The sequence below is a fragment of the Hemitrygon akajei genome, chromosome 5 (assembly GCF_048418815.1).
Source record: "Hemitrygon akajei chromosome 5, sHemAka1.3, whole genome shotgun sequence".
Taxonomy (NCBI): domain Eukaryota; kingdom Metazoa; phylum Chordata; class Chondrichthyes; order Myliobatiformes; family Dasyatidae; genus Hemitrygon; species Hemitrygon akajei.
This window is the reverse complement of record NC_133128.1, coordinates 71,775,761-71,798,669: the sequence shown is the minus strand read 5'-3', so window position 1 is coordinate 71,798,669 and position 22,909 is coordinate 71,775,761. Positions and strand designations below refer to the sequence as shown.

Sequence of the window (22,909 nt, the reverse complement as noted above, 5' to 3'; positions counted from 1 at the left end):
GTTGCAAGGGTGTGTGTCCCAGTTCATCCCCAGTGTCTGTGATCTACAGTTTACTTCCAGGGACATGCACCGAGGGACACGTGCTGCTGGAGGGTCATCAACTCAGTGAAAGATAACCTTCAGTCTGCCAAAACCTTGTTGGTCTTCCAGCAGAGTGAGATGCCTATAAGGGAATGCTGTCAACTGGCATATTTCAGGCTGTAGGAGTACGTGCTGATGAGGGAAGCTTGGTGCAGTCAATACTAATTGTTCTCTGGGGAAGGATCACAGTATACTGCCATATATGGAAGGGCTGAGCTGAGTGAGGAAGCCCCCGAAGAATGAAAGTGGGATCACCCGAGGGTGCCATATAAATGGCAATGGTGTTACATCTGTTCTTCTTTAAGTTTACACTACTAAATGTAACAACTGTGAATTTAGACAGTTTTTTGCACTGTTTCTTTTGTATGTTTTTTTTATTATGAATAAAATTTGCTTTTGAAATTTAAAAAAAAGCTGATCTTGTCTGACCTGTACTATGGTGAATATCCAGTAAATGGCTGTAACCATAAGATTTGCACCTTATTCTTGACTTTCAAAGAACCTTCTGGACAACATCATCTCCAAATCCAGCAATTTGTTGTCATGAATGGAATAGTTGTGTAGTTTATGGACAGGAAGAATCCCAGGCGAATCTGAAAGTTTCTCTAGTGTGCACATTTATTAGAAGGTAAGACCTTCCTCGCTTCTAATTATCAGAAACACCTGGTTCTTGCCTCAATACATTATTTAAAGGAAGTCTAAGAGTGAAGTTAAAACTTGGATCCTCTTACTCTATTTTAAGTGCAGTTAACCAGTACTTTTTAGTTGTGCGTGGTCTATTAATTTGATAATTTGATGTAATCTATTTGGTTTTGTATGGTTGATCAGAATTTTGAGAGTATAATCTATTGATTAGGGCTGTAGGCTCCCATTCATTCAGGCTATAGGCTCCATCGGACTTCCAGTATAACTCGGAGTCCTGCCATGTGCAGAAGTTCGCTGATAACACGGCCATAGTGGGGTGTGTCAGGAATGGACAGGAGGAGGAGTATAGGAAACTGATACAGGACTTTGTGATATGGTGCAACTCAAACTACCTGCGTCTCAATATCACCAAGACCAAGGAGATGGTGGTGGACTTTAGGAGATCTAGGCCTCATATGGAGCCAGTGATCATTAATGGAGAATGTGTGGAGCAGGTTAAGACCTACAAGTATCTGGGAGTACAGTTAGATGAGAAGCTAGACTGGTGCAGATGCCTTGTGCAGGAAGGCACAGAGTCGACTGTACTTCCTTAGAAGGTTGGCGTCATTCAATGTCTGTAGTGAGATGCTGAAGATGTTCTATAGGTCAGTTGTGGAGAGCGCCCTCTTCTTCGTGGTGGCGTGTTGGGGAGGAAGCATTAAGAAGAGGGACGCCTCACGTCTTAATAAGCTGGTAAGGAAGGCGGGCTCTGTCGTGGGCAAAGTACTGGAGAGTTTAACATCGGTAGCTGAGCGAAGGGCGCTGAGTAGGCTACGGTCAATTATGGATAACTCTGAACATCCTCTACATAGCACCATCCAGAGACAGAGAAGCAGTTTCAGCGACAGGTTACTATCGATGCAATGCTCCTCAGACAGGATGAAGAGGTCAATACTCCCCAATGCCATTAGGCTTTACAATTCTACCGCCAGGACTTAAGAACTTTTTAAAAGCTATTATTAATGCTTTTTGAGATAGTGATTTAGATGCATATCATATTTTTTACTGAGTTAAGTATTGTATGTAATTAGTTTTGCTACAACAAGTGTATGGGACATTGGAAAAAAAGTTGAATTTCCCCATGGGGATGAATAAAGTATCTATCTATCTATCTATCTATGTAAGTGGACATTTGCTCTATATCTACAGGCGTAGTAGGAGGAGAATCAAAGTCACAGTCAAATCTTGGGGAAACCTACGGCAGGAAAAGGGGAAGCTGAACCTCCAGGTGTTACATGCGAACAGATGACTGAAATTTTGAGTTCTTATCTAAACAAAATATTCCAACTAGATAACTAGTGTAGAAGTCAATGAAGTATACCATCAATACTGATTCAAATGGAATTTGGCTGTAGTGATATTTAAAAGGCATAGGGTAAGATCCAGGGAATAAAGTCAGCATGATAAAGATTGAAACGTGTATTCAGTGAACAAGGAAAAAAGGAGAGTTGAGACAAATTATGAAGTCAGTATGACAGACAGTAAAAAAAAATCTAAAGAGCAAATCTGTGTTAATTGAACAAATGGAAGATAAAAACAGAAATGTGATCAAGTCGAAGTGAAGTATACAAAGCTCAGAGACAAACTAAGACAGTATGGAGAAGCAGAGTGATGTCCTGTCACCGATCCTTCCCCTTGGGATACACCACCTTACTGGACAGATATCCAAAGCAGCACCTGTATCTGAATTTAAAGAGTAAACACGAGGAAATCTGTAGATGCTGGAAATTCAAACACCACACACAAAATGCTGGAAACGTCGACAGTGCTTCTTCCTATAGATGCTGCCTGGCCTGCTGTGTTCCACCAGCATTTTGTGTGTGTTACCTGTATCTGGAAGTTAAGAGTAATTACAGAATGGATATGATGGGGCTGCTACAGCGACCTCTAGTGATTCAAGTGATGAGAAATGGACTGGCAGCCATGCCTGGACCTTGCTTCATTAAATTAATGACCAAGCAAGTGAAGCTGCACAGGAATGAAGGAAGACAGATGGAACTAAAATCTCTGACTTACAGTCATCTTTGCTTTCAACCATACAGAGTGTATACAGCAAAATCCCTGATCAAGGACTACATCCCTGGATGGAAATTACTGTGTCGTATTGACCCTGAATAGGTGTTACACATCATTGGAAGTATATGTATATTGAATAGATTTTAAAAAAACATGCAAAAAGCAGAAATACTGTATATTTTTTAAAAAAGTGAGGTAGTATCCAAGAGTTAAATTTCCATTTCGGAATTAGATGGCAGAGGGGAAGAAGCTGTTCCTGAATCACTGAGTGTGTTCCTTTAGGCTTCTGTACCTCCTACCTGATGGTAACAGTGAGAAAAGGGCATGCCCTGGGTGCCAGCGGTCCTTAATAATGGACGCTGCCTTTCTGAGACACCGCTCCCTGAAGATGTCCTGGGTACTTTGTAGGCTAGTATCCAAGATGGAGCTGACTAAATTTACAATCCCCTGCAGCTTCTTTTGGTCCTGTGAGGTAGCCCCCCCCCCCCCCCCTGCCGTACCAGACAGTGATGCAGCCTGTCAGAATGCTCTTTACAGTACATTTATAGAAGTTTTTGTGTGTATTTGTTGGCATGCCAAATCTCTTCAGACTCCTAATGAAGTATAGCCACTGTCTTGCCTTCTTTATAAATCACTAACTCCTAGAAGTTGCAAACTGCCAGCTCCATCATGGCACTAACCTTCCCACCATTGAAGACAACTTCAAAAGGTGGCATCCATCATTAAAGATGCCCACCACTCAGGACATGCCCTCTTCTCGTAGCCACCATTGAGGAGGTACAGGAATCTAAAGACGAACACTTCTTCCTCATCGCCATGAGATTTTGAATGGACTATGAAAGGATCTGCACTACCGCACTATTTTTTCTCTTTTTGCACTACTAATTTAATGCATGTCAGTGTATGTATATATTATAAAATATGTAATTTATAGTTTTTTAAATTGTGTATTGCAATGCATTGTTGTCACAAAACAACATATTACTGTGATATTAAATGTGATTTTGATTCAGAAGACATCTAGTGGTCACTAAAAACTCGGCATGATTAAATTTTATGCTTGATGTTGATACTGCAAGATTTTTTTACATCGGAAATTTCAGGTCTGATTCAAAATGTTACATTTAGAATCAAAGGGACAAGCTGTTGAATTGGGATCCGGAGTGTTGTTCTTAACATGTTTATATTTATCTATATTTTATATATTTGTCTTTAAACTTTTAGGAACTTGTATATTTGGTTCTATACTTCTGTAGTTTCTTTGCAAAGGTGAATAGTGACTCAGACTGTACTTGTTCACAGATTTCCTTATCTAAACCAGTTTGCAATATAAAGAGCATGTCTTCCTGTTCTTTGTTATTTCTCTTTACTTACCTTGCTTGCTGGTTCAGGCTGACCTTGATTGACCTGCACTATGGTGAACATTTAATAAGATATCTATAACTGTAAGATTTGCACTTCATTCTTGACTTCCAAAGAACTTTCTAGACATCATCTCCAGATCTAACAGCATGTTCTGTGCAAAAGAACATGGTCACATAAAGCGTTGGTTTTTTTGCTAAAATTTGTTTGCATAGCATGCCAAAATATTGTAATGTCTCCAACTGTATACCTTTTGTCCCACCATTCACCCACATTCTGATATCCTGTGTCACATCCATTTAACACCTCTATCATGCAGTCACCAAATTTGATGCAGTGATTTCTTTTTACCAAGTTTTGATGGATTGCTCAGATATTTTGACCTTTTTCCCTTATTTATTTGCCTATGTCAGCAACATAGTCAGATTCCTGAGAGAGGCTGACAGAACCTTTTTTATTGCCATTCTCAATGCTGCTTTATTGAACTCATTAATTGCTTCTTGCATCTCCTCATTTAGCATGTTCTGAGAATGTGGCTGAGTCAACCAATCTCTACTCTGGGTAAATTATAATGGATTAGGAATCAAGCATTCTGAATTTTACTCCTCAGAGTCAATAAATATTCTCCTTGCTGTATTGCTACAGTATAAATATTATCGTGATTCTACTTCATAACCATAAAACCTTTTATTGTTTGGAGCATAACAGTATGTGTGAATGAAACGTGATTTTGGTTTGAAATCAGGAATCTCTCCAAAGAATTAGTACTTATTGATGTATTAATCTGTACTAGTATCACTTTAAATTTAGTTCTATTACAATAACATTTCTGGTGTTGAGCTTTATCTCTGATACCTGATGTAAGAAAGTAACTGGTTTTGCATTGTCAATTCAATGGAAAGTGTATGGGACAAATAAATCTGTTGAATAGGCTGCACTACCTCATCTGTGATCAAGTAATCATTTTAGCTGTTGAATCATATTTAATTAAATCCACTCTTTCATATTGCTGAACAATTTACACAGCTCCTCTGCTTGTTGCACAGAGAGAAAACCTAAGCTTTACTTTCACTTTTTTTCCTTTTATTCCTTTGTAACTTAGTTTACTTTACCCTACTTCCTTCGTGTTTGGTTTGGCCAGACTTGCTTCATCATTTGGCAAGACCCACGGTGGTCCTTTTCATTTAGAATACTGTTAACAACCTGCAGCTTAAGTTGGAACGCAAATTATTTTTTAGCTGCCATGGGGGGGGGGGGGGGGGGGGGGAAATCTTAGTGGTCTATTGCTCAAGAGCTGAAAATTCTGACCGAATGATTTTCTTTCACTTTTATTGCTGAATAGATTTCAATTGCATTTCTGAACATTTACTACCATGCCAAATTTACTATAATTCAAAATTTAAATATATCTGAAAGTTACCTTGTAATTTATTGTCAAAGTTATTGATTTGTGATTTCCCTTTGTTTCTGAGAACTGGAAGTGAATGTTTTTGCTAATCAAACCATCGCTACAATTTTATTTGTTAAGGAACAATAACATTTCATATGTAACTAATCCTGGAGTGAAAATGTAAGTGTATTTGCAATGCTAATATTTATGGCTGTAATTAACTCCATGATCATAAGTTGTTCTCTTTCCATGGTGTTTTAGGGACATACAAGGAAAATGAATTTTTTTAAAGTGGGAAAAGCGTTTACTGTGGTGGATATGCCTGGTTATGGGTATAAGGCACCATCTGATTTTGTGGAAATGGTGGAGATCTATCTTCAAGCAAGACATAAGTAAGTGTTACTTGGTCTAAGTTTTGTTTCTATTTTCTCTAAATTTTGTAAAATAGGTAAATATGTCTCTACTCTGAGCCATATTACAAATGACTTGCATGTAAGTAGCAGTCGTCATAATTTCGGGATCTGGCAGTGCTTTAAAGCTGCTTTTTGAAGTGTAGTCATTATTATGTTCTCATGAAATTGGTAATCAATTTTCAGAGGAGACCACAACAAAGATATGAAAATGAAAAAGTTTATGTTTTTTTCATTGTGGGTTAAGTTGGTCAGAATACCAGGTAAAATCCTGTGATTTTACACCCATTGGAGAAAAATGAAAACACAGCATTCCCTCAATACTGCAGTGGAATATCAATTCATATTTTTGAGTTCAAGTCTATGAACTGAGAATGGAAGTGACAACCTTTTGGTTCAGTCAAATGTGCTACCAAATAAGCCAGTTCCATGCACTAACAATGCTCATTGGCTACTTTATTATGTACACTGTACACCTGCTCATTAATGTAAATATCTAATCAGCCAATCATCTGGCAGAACCTCAATGTTTAAAAGTATGCAGGCATGGTCAAGTGGTTTAGTTGTTCAGGCCAAGCATCAGAATGGGAAAGAAATGTGATCTAAGTGACTTTGATCGTGGTGCCAGATAAGGTGGTTTGAGTATCTCAGATACTGCTGATCTCCTGGGGTTTTCACACACAACAGTCTCTAGGGTTTTCAGAGAATGGTGGGAAAAACAAAATGCAACCAGTGAGCAGCAGTTCTTTAGGCAAAAATGCCTTGTTAATGAGAGAGGTTAGAGGAGAATGGCCAGACTGGTTCAAGCTTATCAGGAAGGTGACAGTAACTCAAATAACCATGCATTACAATAGTAGTTGCTGAAGAGCCTTTCTGAATGCATAACACGTCGAACCTTGAAGTGAGTGGGCTACAGTAGCAGACGATCACACCGGGTTCCACTCCTGCACCTAATAAAGCAGCCACTGAGTGTACTTAGCTGTGAAGGTGTATCCTCGTTGTCTTTTTGTCCAAATTTCAGGGTACCTTTTAATTAGATGTGGTCTTAATATCCCAATTCTTAATTATAATAATATTAAATGCTTGGAATACTTTACAGATTAGGCAGAATAATTGGACAGAAGATTTTTCTCCCAAATGGGAAGAAATGGGTGATGTATTACTCAAGTTCTAGGGGGAAACTCTGTTTTGGTACAGGTAAGGGAAAAGTAACAAAGGGAAAGTCTGTGACAGGATAACCAGGGAAAAAAACTAAAATACTGGGATTGGTGATGAAAAGGAAAAGGGACTGGTAATAATCATGAGTGTGATTTAATTGCTGTATCAGTGACGTGGTTGCAAGGTGACCAAGGCAGTGAATTCAAATTTGCATAAAAAGGAGACAGGCTAGTGGTGTTAATTCAGGGAGGTGTCGGAATGGGGATGGTGATGTGGAATCAGTTTGGGTGAAAGTAATGAATAATAGAGAAAAGAAGTCTTTTAAGTGGAAGATAATCTACGGGCTCCCAAAGTATTGTCTCTCAGTATGCAAACCATAAGTGGGGAGATATCGACGGCATGTAAAACCAGAACTAAAGTTATTGTGGATGACTTTAATCTGTATATTTATTGGGTAAATCAAAATAGCAAGGGCCAATAGAAGAGGAATTTGTGGATTGGAACAGTATGTTGCAGAATGTTGGAATTGGGCTATTTTAGATTTGACTATGTGTAATGAGATAGGATTAATAAAAGATCTAGTTAAGGATCCAGAGTATGAGGAATTCCAGATAGAGTGTGAGGGCAAAAATCCCTGAACTAAAATCAGTATCTTCAACTTAAGCAAGGTCAGTTAAAATGTAAAAATAGATTTGTCAAGTGTGCAATTAGTAAGTGATTAATGGGTAGGTCAGTGGATGAGCAGTGGCAGATATTTAAACAACTGGTTAACCACATTCCAATCAGAAACATGGATTCCATGAGAAAAATGAGCCATCTATGATGAACAAAGGAGGTCATGGATAATGATAAATTAAAAGCTAGAGCATACAATGTGGCAAGGGCTGGTGGTAGACCAGAGGATTGTGATATTTTAAGAAACCAGTTGTGAAAGACTAAAAAATTAGTAAGGCAAAAATTGATTATGAGAGAACTTATAGGCAACATTAAAACAGAGTTTCAACACGTATGACAAAAAGGGGACAGCTAATGTAGGACCCTTAGAAGAGGGGTCTTGGGAATTAATAACAGGAAACAAGGATATGGCAGGTATTTTAGACATGATCTGTGATGGTCTTCATATTGAAGAACTTTGCCAGTACTGCTAGTTTCACGGAGCATGGAAGAAATCGTAGCAATTCTTAGCGCAAGCTACAAGATATTGCAAAAATTATTTAAGCAGACAAGATTCCATGAACATTCAAAATTCAAAGTAAATTCATTATCAAAGTACATACGGTATATGTCATCATTTATTGCTCTGAGATTCATTTCCCGGGAGACATCATTCTGGAGGAACGTTGTCTCATTTTTTTAACTGCATTGCGTTTGTGGTTTCTAAATGACAATAAACTGAAACTGAACTGAACATTCGTAATAAATAGAAAAAAAACACAATAGAATCAATGGAAAACTACTCACGAAGGTGGACAAGACAATGTGCAAAAGACAACAAATTGTGCAATTACAAAAAGAAAAACAAAATAATACATAAATAATAGATAGATAGATACTTTATTCATACCCATGGGGAAATTCAACATTTTTTCCAGTGTCCCATACACTTATTGTAGCAAAACTAATTACATACAATACTTAACTCAGTATAAATATGATATGCATCTAAAATCACCCTCTCAAAAAACATTAATAAATAGCTTTTAAAAAGTTCTTAAATAGTTTACTAAAATACATTGAATGGTGACTAAGCTCAGTCCTAACCCCAGCACTTTAAATAAAGATAAATAAAGATACTATGACCTTCAACTAGGATATAGATAGGTTCAATGAGTGGCAAAAAGGAGTTGAATGGAATTTTATCTGAAAAAATGTGTAGTTATGCACTGCAATAAGTGAAATCAAAGGCAAACTGTTATCTTAATGGTGAGAGACTGCAAATGAGTGAATAGAGAGCATGATCTCAGTCTAATTGTTTATTGGAACATTCAAGAGAATGGCTTTATACTAGTATTTTCAGTTTAAAGGTTCTCTACCAAAGCTCCTTGTACAACACCACTCGCCATCTGTATGATCCACATTTCCTATATCTTATGAGCTGATTCTCAATTAGATTTCCTGTTAAAACTCATCTTTACCTTCAGTGCGCAAATGCAGTCTTTGACAGCATGACAAAAAAATGTTTGGGCAATCGAGAGTCAAATCTAGCACAGTGCTCATGGACAGTAGTCCATGACTCAAACAATCTGAGCTGGCACCTTTACTGGTATTGAAGAAATAGAACCAAAACTACCTCTGCAAAATCCTCCAAATTCACTAGTACGAAAAATAAACCACACCATCTCCCAGGTCAATCTTACTGCATAGGGCCCAAATTAAACTTGGCCCACTTCAGTAGACAGGCCTGATTGCAAGATCCCAGAACAGTTGTTATCTTAGAATGTAGAAGAGTATAGTACAGTATAGCTCTTTGGTCCATGCTGTTGGGCTGATCTTGTCACTGTAGCCCTTCCCTTACCCCATAGCCCTCCATTTGTCTTTCATCCATCTGCCTATCTTAGTCTCATAGATGTCCAATCTTGCCTGACAAATCTGTTGGAATTTTTTGAGCAGATAACAAGCAGAATAGACAAAGGAGTGTCAGTGGATGTTCAGGAGGAATTTGATATGGTGCTGTACATGAGTCTGCTGAACAAAATAAGTAATATGGGAAAGGTACTAGCACGGATAGAAGTTTGGCTGACTGGCAGGAGACGAAGTGTGAATAAAGAAGGCCTTTTCTGGTTGGCTGCCAGTGACTAGTGGTGTGCAGCAGGGGTTGACGTTGGGACCATTTCTCTTCACGTTGTGTATCAATGATTTGGATGAAGAAATTTATGCCTTTGTGGCCAAATTTGCAGACGATATGAAAATAGGTGGAATGGCAGGTAGTTTTGTGGAAGCAGGGAGTCTGGGAGGCCTTTGAAATATCGAGAGAATGGGTAAAAAAAGAGGCAGATGAAATATAATATAGGGAAGTGCGTGATCATGCAGTTTGGCAGAAGCAATAAAAGTGTAGATTATTTTGTATGTGGGGGAGAAAATTCAGAATTCAAGATGCTGAAGGACTTGTGAGTCCTTGTGCAGGGTTCCCTAAAGATTAGCTTGCAGGTTGAGTCAGTAAGGAAGGCGAATGCAATGTCATTTTGAAAGTACTAGACTATAAAATGATTTTACTTCTTCAGGTTAGGAACTATGATGAATTTGAAGGTAGACAATCATCTTGAATGTTACAAATAAACTGAAGATTTAGAGGATTCAACTGTCAACAGCATTATGTGAAGGCAGTCCGTTAAATGTACTAGGTGTCTGCACTGATTTTGTTCATTTACAGTGAATCGAAAGAACACGGCAGTGTACACTGGGTGTATTCCTCCATTGATAACTATTAGGAACCAATACAATACTGTAGTGCAGTTGGTAGTGTTCTAATTTGTTATGCATTTCATTTAAATACATAATCTGTTACTCATTTAAACAATTTTTTATACCTTTTTATCTATTTCCATGAATCTTAGGCTAATTGGGGCAGCTGCTTAATTGGGCGATGTGACCCACTTTCATTACAAAAGAGTGAACAGAGGACTTGATTCAAGGATGTTTTCAAAGCCTTTCTGAAAAAAAGTATGAAAATCCAATTTACTAAAGGAAATCTCTCTTTCATGACAGCTGAAAATGTAGAAGGAGTTTTAAGGTTTGCATTAAGAACCTTGAGTTCATTCAGCTAGATGACTCAAGGTCCAGCATTACTGACAGAAATATTACACTCACAAAATGCTGGAGGAAGTCAGTAGGTCAGGCAGCATCTGCAGAGAGGAATAAACAGCTGGCATTTTAATTCCTCTCCCCGTTTTCATTCTGACATGTCGGTCTGTGACCTCCTCTATTGCCTCAATAAGGCCACTCTCAAGTTGGCAGAGCACCACCTCATATTCCGTCTGGGTAACCTCCAACCTGTTGGAATGAAAATTTATTTATCTAACATTAAGTAATTTCTCCCCCTTCCCCTTCTCTTTTTCATTTCCCATTCTGGCTCCCCTCTTATCCCTCTCTGCTTATTACTTCCCTTTGGTGCCCCTCCTCCTTCCCTTTCTCCCATTGTTTACTTTCCTCTCCTATCAAATTATTTCTTCAGCTCTTTACCTTTTCTACCTATCACCTCCCAGTTTCTCATTTCATCCCCTGCCCCCCTTCCCTTCCGACTTACCTTCCCCCTCATCTGGTTTACCAATTACCTGCTAGCTTGCACACCTTCCCCTCCTCCACTGCCCTCTGGCTACTTTCATCCTTCCTTTCCAGTCCCGTTGAAGGGTCTCAGCCCACAACATCAAGTCTTTATTCCTCTCCATTAATGCTGCCTGACTTACTGCATTCCTCCAGCATTTTGTGTATGTTACTCTGGATTTCCAATATCTGCAGATTCCCTTGTGTTTAGAAATAATGCACCATCTCCCAAGCTACTCATCTGACACCCTGACAAACATCTTCCCACCTGTGACAGAGTCAGTTGGCCCCACTTTGGCCTCATCACTCACTTCAGAACCTAAGAAATGGAGAGGAAATAAGTCATTCTTAACCCTTGAGGGATCGTTTAAGTGGAAATAAGACATTTCAAATCTAGTGATATGTTTTTAAAGTACATTTAATGTTTCAGTTATAGATAGGATTGCATGGTTGTGTAGTGGTTAGCATAATGTTTTACAGCACCAGTGATATCAAGGTTCAATTCCCACTGCTATTTGTAAAGAGTTTGTACATTCTCCCCATGACTGCGTGGGTTTCCTCCGGGTGCTCCGTTTTCCTCCCGCGTTCCAAAGATGTACAGGTTGGAGTTGATGAGTTGTGGGCATGCTATGTTGGTGCTGGAGCATTTCACTTTGGGCTTTGATGTAATGTGAGAAATGAAGCTAATGTTTAAATCTTTATCTTCTCCATATTTAACATTGAGATAAATGGTCAGAAGAAAAAAGTTGTTCTGATGATATTAGTTGAGGTATAAATGTTCATAAATATGCTCAAAGAGCATCTAGTGAGATAAATATAGAAAACGAAGTTCTGAAGACCTATAAATCTTACTTTGCAAATTTGTTTACTGTTGCCTCAGGACGTGTATTCCAGATACAAGAACCATAGTTTGATGTCTTATTTACATGATAGAATGTCCGCAGATGTGGCGCTTCCTCATTATTGTACTGAAGTATCAGCTTGGCTCTGGAGTGAAGCTTGAACCAAAATCTTCTGACTTGTAGGTGAAGTTGTCCTCACCATGCAAAAACTAGTACTCATTGAATTAGAATCTGGTTGCAGAGTAGGAAATACTGTTTTCCTTGTTTGTTTGGCTTGTGATCTGTGCGTGGAACAATTCCCCACCTAGAATGAAAAAAGTAGAGTTTTGGAATTGGTCAACATAATTAGTTGCCATACTGGAAGGTTGATAAGATCTTTCTGGAAGACAAATTAAGTTGGGTTGAAGTGCCTTCCTCACATTATGCTCATTAGATTTATTTTCCATGTAGCTCTGGAAGCACCTGCTGTTGACAAAAATGAGAAAGCCATTGAATTGTCCAGCACCAAAAATCACCCCTTGGTCGCCATGCTTTTTTTTAAAAAAGAAAGTGAAAATCAAGATGTGAAAATTTTTAAATGCCAGTTGTTCCTTCCACAGCTTAAAGAGAACATTTTTATTATTGGATGGATCAATAGGAATTCAACAAGCAGACCAAATAGCAATTGAAATGTGTGAGGAGTTTGGAATTCCATATGCTGTAAGTAATAATTTTCGGTTGACATTTTTTTACCATATACTACCTTGAGATTTGTTTTCTTGCAGGCATTTACAGGAACAAAAAGAAACAATAGAATTTTATAAAAAACTGTATATAAACAGACTAACAAATGCCAATGTGCAAAAGAAAAAAAACTGTAAATAAAAATAATACTGAGAACGAGTTATAAAGAATCCTTAAAAGTGAGTCTGTAGATCATAGAATCAATTTAGAGTGTTGGTGAATTAAGTTGTCCATGCCATTTCAGGAGTTTGATGTTTGTAGGGTAATAACTGTTCCTGAACCTGGCAGCGTGGGACTTAAGGGTTATATACAGTACCTTCTAGTAGTGAGAAGAGCGCATGTTCTGGATAGTAGAGGTCTTTGCTGATGAATGCTGCTTTCTGGTGGCAGCATTCCTTGTGGAAGTACTCAGTGTAGGGGAGGGCTTCGCCTCATATGGACTGGGCTGTACGTACCATTTCCTAGCTGTTTCTGTACTGGGACATTGGCATTTCTATACTGGACCGTGATGCAGTGAGTTAGGGTACTTTCCGCTGTACATCTACAGAAGTTTGCCAAACCATTTGATGACATATCGAATCTGTGCAAACTTCTAAGAAAGTAGAGGCACTGTTGCTCTTTCCTGTATACATTTGACCCACACAAGTATTTGCTCCATTTCTAATCCCCAACTTTGATTCCTTGATAAAGTCCTACTTATCCGATTAATGTGCAAGTAGGTTTGGGGATAACATACTGAAAATTGATTGATAGATGAGAGTCAGTGAATAGAGAGAAATGTGTATTTTGCGGTGACAGGGTAAGACAAATGGTGTACCACAGAGATCTGTGCTTGGGCTCTCACTATTCTCAAAATATATCAATGGTTATGGATAGGCAATCCATATTCAATATTCCTGAGTAACCTGGCAACATAAGATAGGATTGTGAAATGTGAAAAAAATGCACATAGACAAATTGAGTGGGCAAGTACTAGTTAAATGCCACTATTAATGTGGATAAATGTGATAATATCTAGTTTGATATAAAAATATGTAAATTTATCTATCACACAAGGTTACACTGGCCACATTACTGAATGGTTTACGCAAGAGATAGATGTCCAAGTTCAAAACTCACCAAAGTGTATGAGAAAGAGCAGAATTTTGGCATTGAGATAGAGGATTGGCTGTGATCATATTGAACATGCTCTGTGGGTCAGGTGCCCTTTTGTTAATTTTCTGTGTTTTATTGTGTATTTTATCTAACAACTAGTTGAAATTACTAATCAGTTGGTATCAAGTGAAAAGATTGTCATTTCATTTTTGGAGTCCAAATCCGGCTGTGCCTGATCTTCTATTCAACAGTTATTGCTTCTTTCTGTGTGTGATAGAGTTTCACAATGCAGGCGTGATGAAATGTTTTCAGTGTGTAACTCTTAATATGTGGCATCCACTTGTATTAAACACACCATGTTTTAATACAGCTGCATGTCCTGACCCAGTGCTGGACTATGCATCTGTTTTCAATGATTAGGCCCATAATGTGATCAAGTATTCTACATCAGAAAAGCATTTCACTGTATAAAAATAGTTAATAGATCACAAGCAGAAAATTTTATTTTTTAAACTAAATTCATGCTGAGAGTGGCATAATCCCAGTGCAATAACTAATTCTTAATTGGTTGCTGTCTTTTAATGGGTGAATCTTTTTTTAGACTTTCAGATTATGTTGGAAATTTTTTATGCACAATCTTGTAACTCAGGTTCACAGAATTATAATTGGTGTACAAATGTGGTTGAAACCAAAATGTTTCTTAACTTTACAGCTCAATTTAATTTTGATTGATTGTTATAATCCTTTGTGCATAATAGTTTAACTGCATATGGAATAAACAAAATAAATCCAAGCTGTTAATTGTTTAAAATACCATTTAGAATTAGTAAAATTTAAGTACAGTTTTACAACCAATGTTCTGCAAGTAAGTACATTAATTTGAACTGCTTACTAACTGTTAAAGGGCCATTGAATGGTATTTGTAAGAAAAATTTGATTATGTGGTAAGAGACATGAATATGTTTCTTGATTTTTACTACAAGCCACATAAAAATGCAGATTTGTTTTTACTTGTGCCATAAAATCTCAGAATTGTTTTGCACAGAGCCATTAAAATATACAAATTGGCAATATAATGTGGAATCTTGCAAAGCATGTAAATAATAAGGCTAAACTGCATCCATAAGAGTACCAAATAATTAACTCCCTGCATTATGTTCATTGCAGATAGTATTAACAAAGATTGACAGACCTCAGCAGGGCAATCTGTTGAAGGTGATTATGGACATACAAGAAGTGATAGAGAAGCAGACTTTGGGGTGTTTTCCTCAGCTGTTCCCTGTGAGGTATGTCAGGATTTCAATTAATTTATTTTGAAATTCTGTAGGACATTTTGGAGGGAAGACAGAATCTGAATTAATATCACTAGCATATGTCATGAAATTTGTTGTTTTGTGGCAGCAATTCATTGCACTACACAATATAAAAAACTATATAATAAGAAATATAAAATTAATTAAGTAATGTAATAAGATAGTAAAAAAGAAAAAAAATAATGAGGTAGTGTACATGAGTTCATTATCCATTCAGAAATCTGATGGTGGAGAGAAAGAATCTGTTCCTGAAACATTGAGTGTATGTCTTCAAATTCCTGTCTCTTCTCTCCCCCGCCCCCCACCCCCCATGGTAGCAATGAGAAGAGGGCACGTCCTGGTTGATGAAGGGCCTTAATGATTGATGCTGCCTTTTTGAGGCATCACCTTTTGAAGGTGTCCTTGATGCTGGGGAGGCTCGTGCCCATGATGGAGAGGGCTGAGTTTACAATTGTATACAACTTTTTCCAATCCTGTGCAGTGGCCTGTCAATACCGGATGGTGTTGCAGCCAATTCAAGTGCTCTCCACGGTACATCTGTAGAAATTTGCAAGTGTCTTTGGTGACATACTAGTTCTTCTCAAACTCCGAATAAAATATAGCCGCTGTCATGCTTTCTTTGTAATTGCATCAATATGTTGGGCGCCTGATAGATCTTCAGAGATGTTGACGCCCAGGGACTTGAAACTGCTCACTCTTTCCACCGCTGACCCCTCGATGAGGACTGGTGTGACAACTGGTCAACCTCCCCTTCCTGAAGTCCACAATCAAATCCTTGGTCTTACAGACATTGAGTGCAAGTTTGTTGCAACACCACTGAACCAGCTGATCTATCTCACTCCTGTATACCTCCTCATCACTATCTGAAATTCTCCCACAATTGTGTTGTTGGCAAATTTATAGATGGCATTTGAGCTGCGCCTTGCCACACAGTTGTGGGTGTAGAGAAGAGCAGAGCAGTGGGCTAAGCATGTCTCCTTGAGGTGCGACAGTGTTGATTATCAGTGAGAAGGAGATCTTATTTCTGATCCACACTGACTGGTCTCTCAGTGAGGAAGTCAAGGATCCATTTGCAGAGGGAGGTAGAGGCCCAGACTTTGGAGCATGTTGGTTGGAACTGAGGATATGATTGTGTTGAACACTGAGCTGTAATCAATAAACAGCAGCTTGATGTCGGTATTGCTATTGTCCAGGTGATCCAATGCAAACACCTATGTCAGGTTATTGTTCACACCATCATTCCCAAAATTCTGATTGATAAGTTACAGAACCTGGGCCTCTATACCTCTCTCTACAATTGGATCCTCATCTTCCTAACCAGAAGACCACAATTTGTGCCGGTTGGTGATAATATCTCCTCCTCGCTGACGATCAACATTGGTGCACCTCGGGTGTGTGCTTAGCACACTGCTCTACTCTCTCTATTCCCATGACTGTGTGACTAGGCATAGCTCAAATACCATCTATAAATTTCAGATGAAGATAAGAATTTTGTAGAATCTCAGATGGAAATGAGAGGGCATACAGGAGCGAGATATACCAACTAGTGGAGTGGTGTCGCAGCAACAACCTTACACTCAACATCAGTAAGATGAAAAAGCTGATTGTGGACCAGGAAGGTTGAGACAAAGGAACAACATACCAATCCTCATAGAGCAATCACTGTCAGCTCCATCTTGGGTACTAGCCTACAAAGAACCAAGGATGTCTTCAAGGGGTGGTGTCTCATAAAGGCAGTGTCCATTATTAAGTACCCCCAATACCCAGAGCATGCCCTTTTCTCACTGTTACCATCAGGTAGGAGGTACAGAAGCCTGAAGGCACACACTGTGATTCAGGAACAGCTTTTTCCCCTCTGCCATCTGATTCCTAAATGGACATTGAACCCATGAACACAACCTCACTGTTTTAATATATATTATTTCTGTCTTTTTTGCACGATTTTAATCTATTCGATATACATATACTGTAATTGATTTACTTTATTTTTCTATATTATGTATTGCATTGTACTGCTGCTGTTAAGTTTACAGATTTCACGATACACGCCAGTGATAATAAACCTATTCTGATTCTCTGAGATTGAAGATGTCCTTGAACACTCCTGCCAGATGGTTGCCACACGTTTTCAGTGCCCTACCAGCTACACCATCAGGACCTGATGACTTGCAAGGGTTCGCCCTCTTGAAAGATGTTATGACGTTGGCTTCACGGATTTGCACAGGTGTAGTTCTGGTCTCCCTTTCAAGGCTTACATAGAAGATGTTGAGCTCATCTGGGAGTGAAGCATCACAGCCATTCATGATGTTAAGTTTCACCTTGTAGGAAGTGATGGCCTGTAAATTCTGCCAAAGCTGCCATCCATCCGATTCTGTCTCTAATTTCAATTGGAATTGTTTTCTCACTCTTAAAATCGCTTTCCGTAGGTCATACCTGGACTACTTGTATAGTTCTGGATCACAAGTCTTGAATAACACAGATCTAGCCCTCAGCAAACTACGAATCTCTAGGTTCATCCACAGCTTTTGGTTTGAGTACGTCTAGTTATAATACATAGGAGCAGAATAAGGCCATTTGGCCTGTCAAGACTGCTCCGCCATTAAGTCATGGCTGATCCTTTTTTCCTTCCTCACTCCACTCCCCAGCCTTCTCCCCATAACCATTGATGCCATGTCCAATCAAGAACCAATCAAGCTCTGCCTTAAATATACCCAACAATCTCGACTCCACAGCTGCCTGTGCTAATAAATTCCACAAATTCACTACACTCTGGCGAAAGAAATTTCTCTGCGTCTCTGTTTTAAATGGATGCCCTGTATCCTGAGACTGTGTCCTCTTGTCCTACACTCACCCACCACGGGAAACATCCTTTCCACATCTACTCTGTCTAGGCCTTTCAACATTCGAAAGATTTCAATGAGATCCACCCTTATCCTTCTAAATTCCAGTGAGTACTGACCCAGAGCTATCAAATGTTCCTCATATGATAACCCCTTCATTCCCAGAATCATCCTTGTAAACCTCCTCTGAACCCTCTCCAATCCCAAAACTGTTCACAATACTTAAACCAGTACCTTATAAAGCCTCAGCATCACATCCTTCCTCTTGTACTCTAGACCTCTTGAAGTGAATGCTAACGTTGCATTTGTTTTCCTCACCACCAACACTACTTGCAAGTTAACCTTGAGGGAGTTCTGCACAAGGACTCCCTAGTCACTTTGCATCTCAGATTTTTGGATTTTCTCCCCATTTAGAAAATAGTTTGCACATTTATTTCTACTACCAAAGTGTATGATCATGCATTTTCCAACATTGTATTTCATTTGCCACCTTCTTGCCCATTCTCCTAATCTGTCTAAGTCCTCTGGCAACCTACCTCTTTCCTCAATACTACCTGCCCCTCCACCAATCTTCATATCATCTGCAAACTTGACAGCAAAGCCATCTATTCCATCATCTAAATCATTGATTTTGAACATAAAAAGCAGTAGTCTCAACACCAGCCCCTGCAGAACTCCACTAGTCACTGGCAGCCAACCAGAAAAGGATCCTTTTATTCCCACTCACTGCCTCCTACCAATCAGCTAATGTTCTAACCGTGCCAGTAACTTTCCTGTAATGCCATGGCCTCTTAACTTGGTAAGCAGCCTCACATGTGGCACCTTATCAAAGACTTTCTGGAAGTCTAAATATACAACATCCACTGCATGCCCTTTATCCATCCTACGTGTAATCTCAAAGAATTCCAACCGGTTCATCAGGCAAGATTTTCCCTTCAGGAAACCATGCTGACTTTATCATATCTTGTCTTGTGTCATCAAGTACTGCATATGCTCATCCTTAATAATTGACTCCAACTTCTTCTGCCTTGTAATAGTAACTGCATTCACTTCTCTTCCCTCACACCCTTCAACCTCTGGCACACTGCTAGTGTCTTCCACAGTGAAGACTGATGTAAAATACTCATGTAGTTCATCTGCCATCTCCTCGACCTCTGTTTTATCTCTCCAGCCTCCTTTTCTAGCAGTCCTGTATCCACTCTCATCTCTTTTATTTTTTTACATACTTGAAAAAGCTTTTGTTATCCATTTTGATATGGTTTGCTAGCTTGCTTTCATATTTCATACTTTCTCTCCTAATGATTCTTCTAGTTGTTTTCTGTAGGGTTTTAAAAGCTTTCCAATCCTCTTGTCTTCCCACTAATTTTTGCTTTGTTGTATGCCCTCTCCTTTGCTGTTACATTAGCTTTGACTTTCTTTGTCAGCAATGGTTGTACTATTTTGCCATTTGAATATTTCTTTGTTTTTGGAATATATCTGTCCTGCACCTTCCTCATTTTCCCTAGAAACACACACCATTGCTGCTCTGCTGATATCCCTGCCAGCATCTCCTTCCAGTTTACTTTGGCCAACTCCCCTTTCATACCACGGTAACTTTCTTTACTCCACTGAAATACTGCTATGTCAGACTTTACTTTCTCTGTATCAGATTTCAAGTTGAATTCAATCATATTGTAATCACTGTCTCCTAAGGGTTCTTTTACCTTAAGCTCCCTAATCACCTCTGGTTTATTACATAACCCCCAGTATTGTCCAGTTGACCAACATTGTTTGTTATAAATGGTCAGTTTGTTCTGTTCCCAGATTTCACAGCCTGTTGAAAACTCAGAGCGTGGAGGAGCTCAGCACCAGCTGCTGGGGGAGCTTGGCACCAGCTATGGAAGGAAATGGACAGTTGATGTTTCGGATTGCGACCTTTTGTCAGAACTGATGAAGCTGAGCTTGATGAAGGGTAATAATGCGAAACGTCGACTGTCCATTTCCCTCCAGAAATGCTGCCTGCACCACCAAGTTACTCTAGCTTTGCATCTTGGTCCAGATTTCCAACATCAGCAGTTTCTATTATCTGCATTTCATTGCCTGTTCTCTACTGTACGTTCTATCAGCTCGACAGGTTAATGTTGGTGATTGTATTCCAGCAGAGTGCCCTCTTCCCTTCAACATCATTGTCTGTCTTTCCTCCCTTGTACTTGTTTATGTTTGGTGCATATTGAGTGGAATGACTCAGTATGACCTTAACCACTGCTATTAATTATGGTGCTTGGTGGGAAGCCAGTAGAGAGAGTGTGATTAACCTTGGACAACTCAAACATTTTCTCTATTTGTCTTTTTAAGGGCAAGCCTGAAGCATTCAGTCCCTACCTTTGCCAGTGTCCATACTGCTTTCTCCCCTCGTTAGTTTTTGCAGCGATGCCAGCCATATGAAATGATCTCATTGGTATATTATACATTGTACACTTGTTATCACAAGAACAAGCTATTGTCAACACATTTCTATTCCAAAATGTGTTTTAAAAAAGACATGAAATATTTCTATTCAGTAAGTGGAAACTGAATCACTTTGGACACCAAAGTCAACACATTATATTCTATTTTGCAGGAAAGAGATTTAATTCAAACACGATGCTCTCTTCAGTAATTTTGAAACTCTTCCTGCCAATAATGGAATATCTGCTTGTAATAGGCTAAATCCTTTTTTAACTTGATGAACATAGTTATAACATACGTCAGAGTTTAACCCTAGATAAGAGGGGCTGAGTAATAACAATTTCTTGTTGCATTCACTCCAATTTCTCCATTCTTCTTCCATAGGCAATTATATAATCAGTGATTGGTCTTTTAGATTCTGTCTTAAGACTGAATGGTTGTAAAGTACAGATATCTCTATGTTCAAAGTTTATGAAATGTTACCATTTAGAAGAAAATAATATTGGCATGTTAATTATTTCCACAGTTCTTTGAACTACTCTGGAATTCATCTCCTAAGATGCTTCATTGCACACGTAACGGGAAATCTTCAGATTAATCAGGATGACTCCAATTTATCATCAACAATGAAAAATTATGAAGGGATATGAAAATTGAAAGTCACCGTAACAAATCTGAAGTCGAGCACTGACTTCATTAAACTTACCTGTTGAATTGAGACTGGAAACCTAAGGTCAATTCAGATTTGACCCAATTATGATGCTGTATGTATATTAATAAGAATTATTACAAAATTTATCATCATGTATTATGTGCACAGACTGCATATACGTCTGATGGTAAAATCAGTTGCTTTTGGTCTAAAATCGACCGAGCATTAAAAATCATAGATATCTATGTGTAACTACTCCAATCTGGCTGGTTCAGTTACCATAATTGTAAATAGAAATTATTTTTATGGTGTCCGGTGGGGGCGTGGCTTATTTTAATTTAAAGCCATTTCCATCATAATTGATCAGTTTTAAAACTGCTGTTGCTCTTCCCATTGGTTGGCTGCACCTAGTGTCCAGTTTCAAACACCTTGGGGGCATAAATAGTATTTTATGTGAAAGTCTTGCTCTCTTTCCCTTTGACCCCAGAACTGTCAGGAAGGTAATATCCGTGCGCACTTTTAATGCTGTATGTTTGTGGAATATTTAGTTCTGTAGTTTGTGTAACTTGGGGGAGCAAATGTTTGGTTGAATTTTTTACTGTTTGTAAATAAATGATTAATATACTTAATCACAGTCAGTGTTTTCTGTCTCACTTGGCAGACCTGCGAACTTAATTTACTGTTACATCTGGTTATATGGCAATTACATTATCTTTTCAAATTGCCCTAATATGTTGTTAAAAGGAATAGAGAAGTGATTTTGTACCAGCAACGGTAGCAACTGCAAGCATTGTGCGAGTGTTTCATCTTCAAACATTTCTGTTACTTTTGATTTTATTTTGTTTTTCAAAGTGCATATATGTCAGAATATACATCACCTTATACAATGCTCAGATTCATTGTCTTGCAGGCATACTCAATAAATCTGTAGAATAATAACCATTGCAGAATCAATGAAAGACTGTACCAACGAGCATTCAACCAGTGTGCAAAAGATAGCAAACTGTGCAAATATCGAAAAAAATAATAATAGTAAATAAGTAATAAATATAGAGAACTTAAGATGTAGAGTCCTTGAAAGTAAGTCCATAGGTTCTGGGAACATTTCAATGATTGTGCAAGTAAAGTTGAGTGAAGTTACCCCTTTGGTTTAAGAGCCTGATAATTAAGGTATAATAACTGTTCCTGAAACTGGTGCTGTGAGTCCAGAGGCTCCTGTACCTTCTTCCTGATGGCAGCAATGAGAAGAGAGCACGTCCTGAGTGTGGGTGTCCTGATGATTGATGCTGCTTTCCTGCAGCAGTGTTTTATGTGGATGTACTCAATGGTGGGGGGAGCTTTACCTGTAATGGACTGGGTCGTCTCCTCTACTTTTTGTAGGATTTTCCGTTCAAGGATGTTGTTATTTCCATACCAGTCAATATACTCTCCACCACATACCTATAGAAGTTTGTACAAGTTCTAGATGTCATTTTGAACCTCTGCTAACTACTAAGGAAGTAGAGGTAATGCCATGCTTTCTTTTTCGTAAGAGCCCAGGATAGGTCCTCCAAAATAATAACACCAGGGAGTTTAAAGTTGCTGACCATCTCTACCTCTGATCCTCCGATGAGGACTGGGTCATGGACCTCTGGTTCCCTTCTCCTGAAGTCAATA

At 38.7% G+C, this 22,909-nt stretch overlaps 1 protein-coding gene across 6 annotated transcripts in view; it reads left to right on the top strand.

Moving 5' to 3' along the window:
- gtpbp8 (GTP binding protein 8) overlaps positions 1–21,882 on the top strand; it is a 29,124-nt gene extending 7,242 nt beyond the window's left edge. For 4 of the 6 annotated variants that reach the window (XM_073045744.1, XM_073045747.1, XM_073045743.1 and 1 more), the window contains exons 4-8: positions 5,795–5,925; positions 12,803–12,902; positions 15,189–15,307; positions 17,416–17,558; positions 21,128–21,882. In XM_073045744.1, the coding sequence (XP_072901845.1) occupies positions 5,795–5,925; positions 12,803–12,902; positions 15,189–15,307; positions 17,416–17,558; positions 21,128–21,135 (501 nt within the window). In that variant the 3' untranslated portion in view covers positions 21,136–21,882. The remainder of the gene's footprint in view (positions 1–5,794; positions 5,926–12,802; positions 12,903–15,188; positions 15,308–17,415; positions 17,559–21,127) is intronic. The other 2 variants (XM_073045746.1, XM_073045745.1) reach the window with 2 other exon arrangements.
- The last annotated feature ends 1,027 nt before the right edge of the window (positions 21,883–22,909 follow it).